At 55.3% G+C, this 1,230-nt stretch overlaps 1 protein-coding gene across 1 annotated transcript in view; it reads left to right on the top strand.

The window, feature by feature from the left end:
* The window catches only part of LOC102471316 (ubiquitin-conjugating enzyme E2Q-like protein 1), a 1,161-nt gene extending 422 nt beyond the window's left edge, over nucleotides 1-739 (top strand). Inside the window, exon 2 of the mRNA XM_006171520.1 lies at nucleotides 682-739. Within this exon, the coding sequence (XP_006171582.1) occupies nucleotides 682-739 (58 nt within the window). The remainder of the gene's footprint in view (nucleotides 1-681) is intronic.
* Nucleotides 740-1,230: the final 491 nt, after the last annotated feature.

The following is a 1,230-nucleotide window of genomic DNA, read 5'->3' as shown; positions in this document are numbered from 1 at the left end:
CCGACTGGGGGCTCCTAAATAAGCCTCCGACGCCGGTGCACGGAGCGCGTCGCTCGGCCCAAGCGCGTTCTTCCCGTCCCTGCGTCTCCATCCTGTCTCTGTCGCCCCCGCCGCGCCTCGGTCCTGTCTGCTGGGCTCTGGTCTCTCTAGCGCATCCCCCAGTCTCTCTAGAATTCTCTCCCACTCTCCCTCCCCTTCGCTCCCCTTCTCTCCTTCTTCTCCCCGGTTCCTTCTCACCTAACCCCTTCCCCTTCTCCTCCCTGTCCCTCCCAAATTCTCCTCTCTGGATCATCTGCTTGCCCCATCTCCCTGTCCCTGTCATCGCTGTGAAGATTGGAACTTTCCATGCACCTCGGGGTCCAAGTGGCAGACCCATCTCCCTCCCTTACACACACACGCACACACACACAGGCTCACACTCCTCACGGGTCTCCTCCCCAGATGTCTCAGGGGGCCAGCAGGTTGGTGCTCCCCAGAGGGAGCAGCTAACTGCTGGCGAATCGCTCCCCTGCGCCCTTCTTCTCAGCGCCCCACGGTGTAAAGGTGAACGCTTTGCTCTTGAGAAATCTCTGGAGAGGCAGAAATGTGGCTTGAGGGCTTCCTGGAGTGACAAGGCCAGACTCCTTCCAGGAAACACCTGTCCCCCTGCCTCTCCTTCCCTCCCGTTCTCTGTCCCTCCAGGTTTCAGGTCCTGGGCTCCTTCAGACCCAGTTATGCCTTTGCATCCTCATTCCCTTAGGGGTTAAATCCTTTATCAGGGCTAAAGATTTTATCAAAATCCTGAAATAAGGGCCAAGCTGGGGGGTCACCAAGTCCCCTCACCATTGCACCTGATGGGAGCTTTACTGAGAAACTCCTGGAGGACCAGAGAGCTGGGACCGAGGGGACCGGAGACGTGGTCCTGACTGGCTGCAGGCATGCAGGGAAGGCTTTATCTTCCCATCTTAGATGCTTCGGACCATGAAATTCCCTGGGGTTTTCCTGAATTGATATTAAAGATTACTTAAAATATGTTTTTTTATTTGGCTGTCTCTTAGAATCATGTGGAATCACTGTTTTCTTTCAAAGACCCTGAATAACCTCGGTTTGATCTTTCTGCAGCCAGCACATCAGAAGGGATCCGTTCTTCCCTGTGGCCTGTCTCTGTCCCTCTCACTGCAGGCTCTTTCACACTAATCAAATAATGCTTGTTCCGCCGATTTCCCTGGAGGTGGAGCCCCTGGGACTCCA

The sequence above is a fragment of the Tupaia chinensis genome, unplaced genomic scaffold (assembly GCF_000334495.1).
Source record: "Tupaia chinensis unplaced genomic scaffold, TupChi_1.0 Scaffold149713_1, whole genome shotgun sequence".
NCBI classification, from domain to species: Eukaryota; Metazoa; Chordata; class Mammalia; order Scandentia; family Tupaiidae; genus Tupaia; species Tupaia belangeri.
This window is presented reverse-complemented; position numbering and strand designations above follow the sequence as displayed.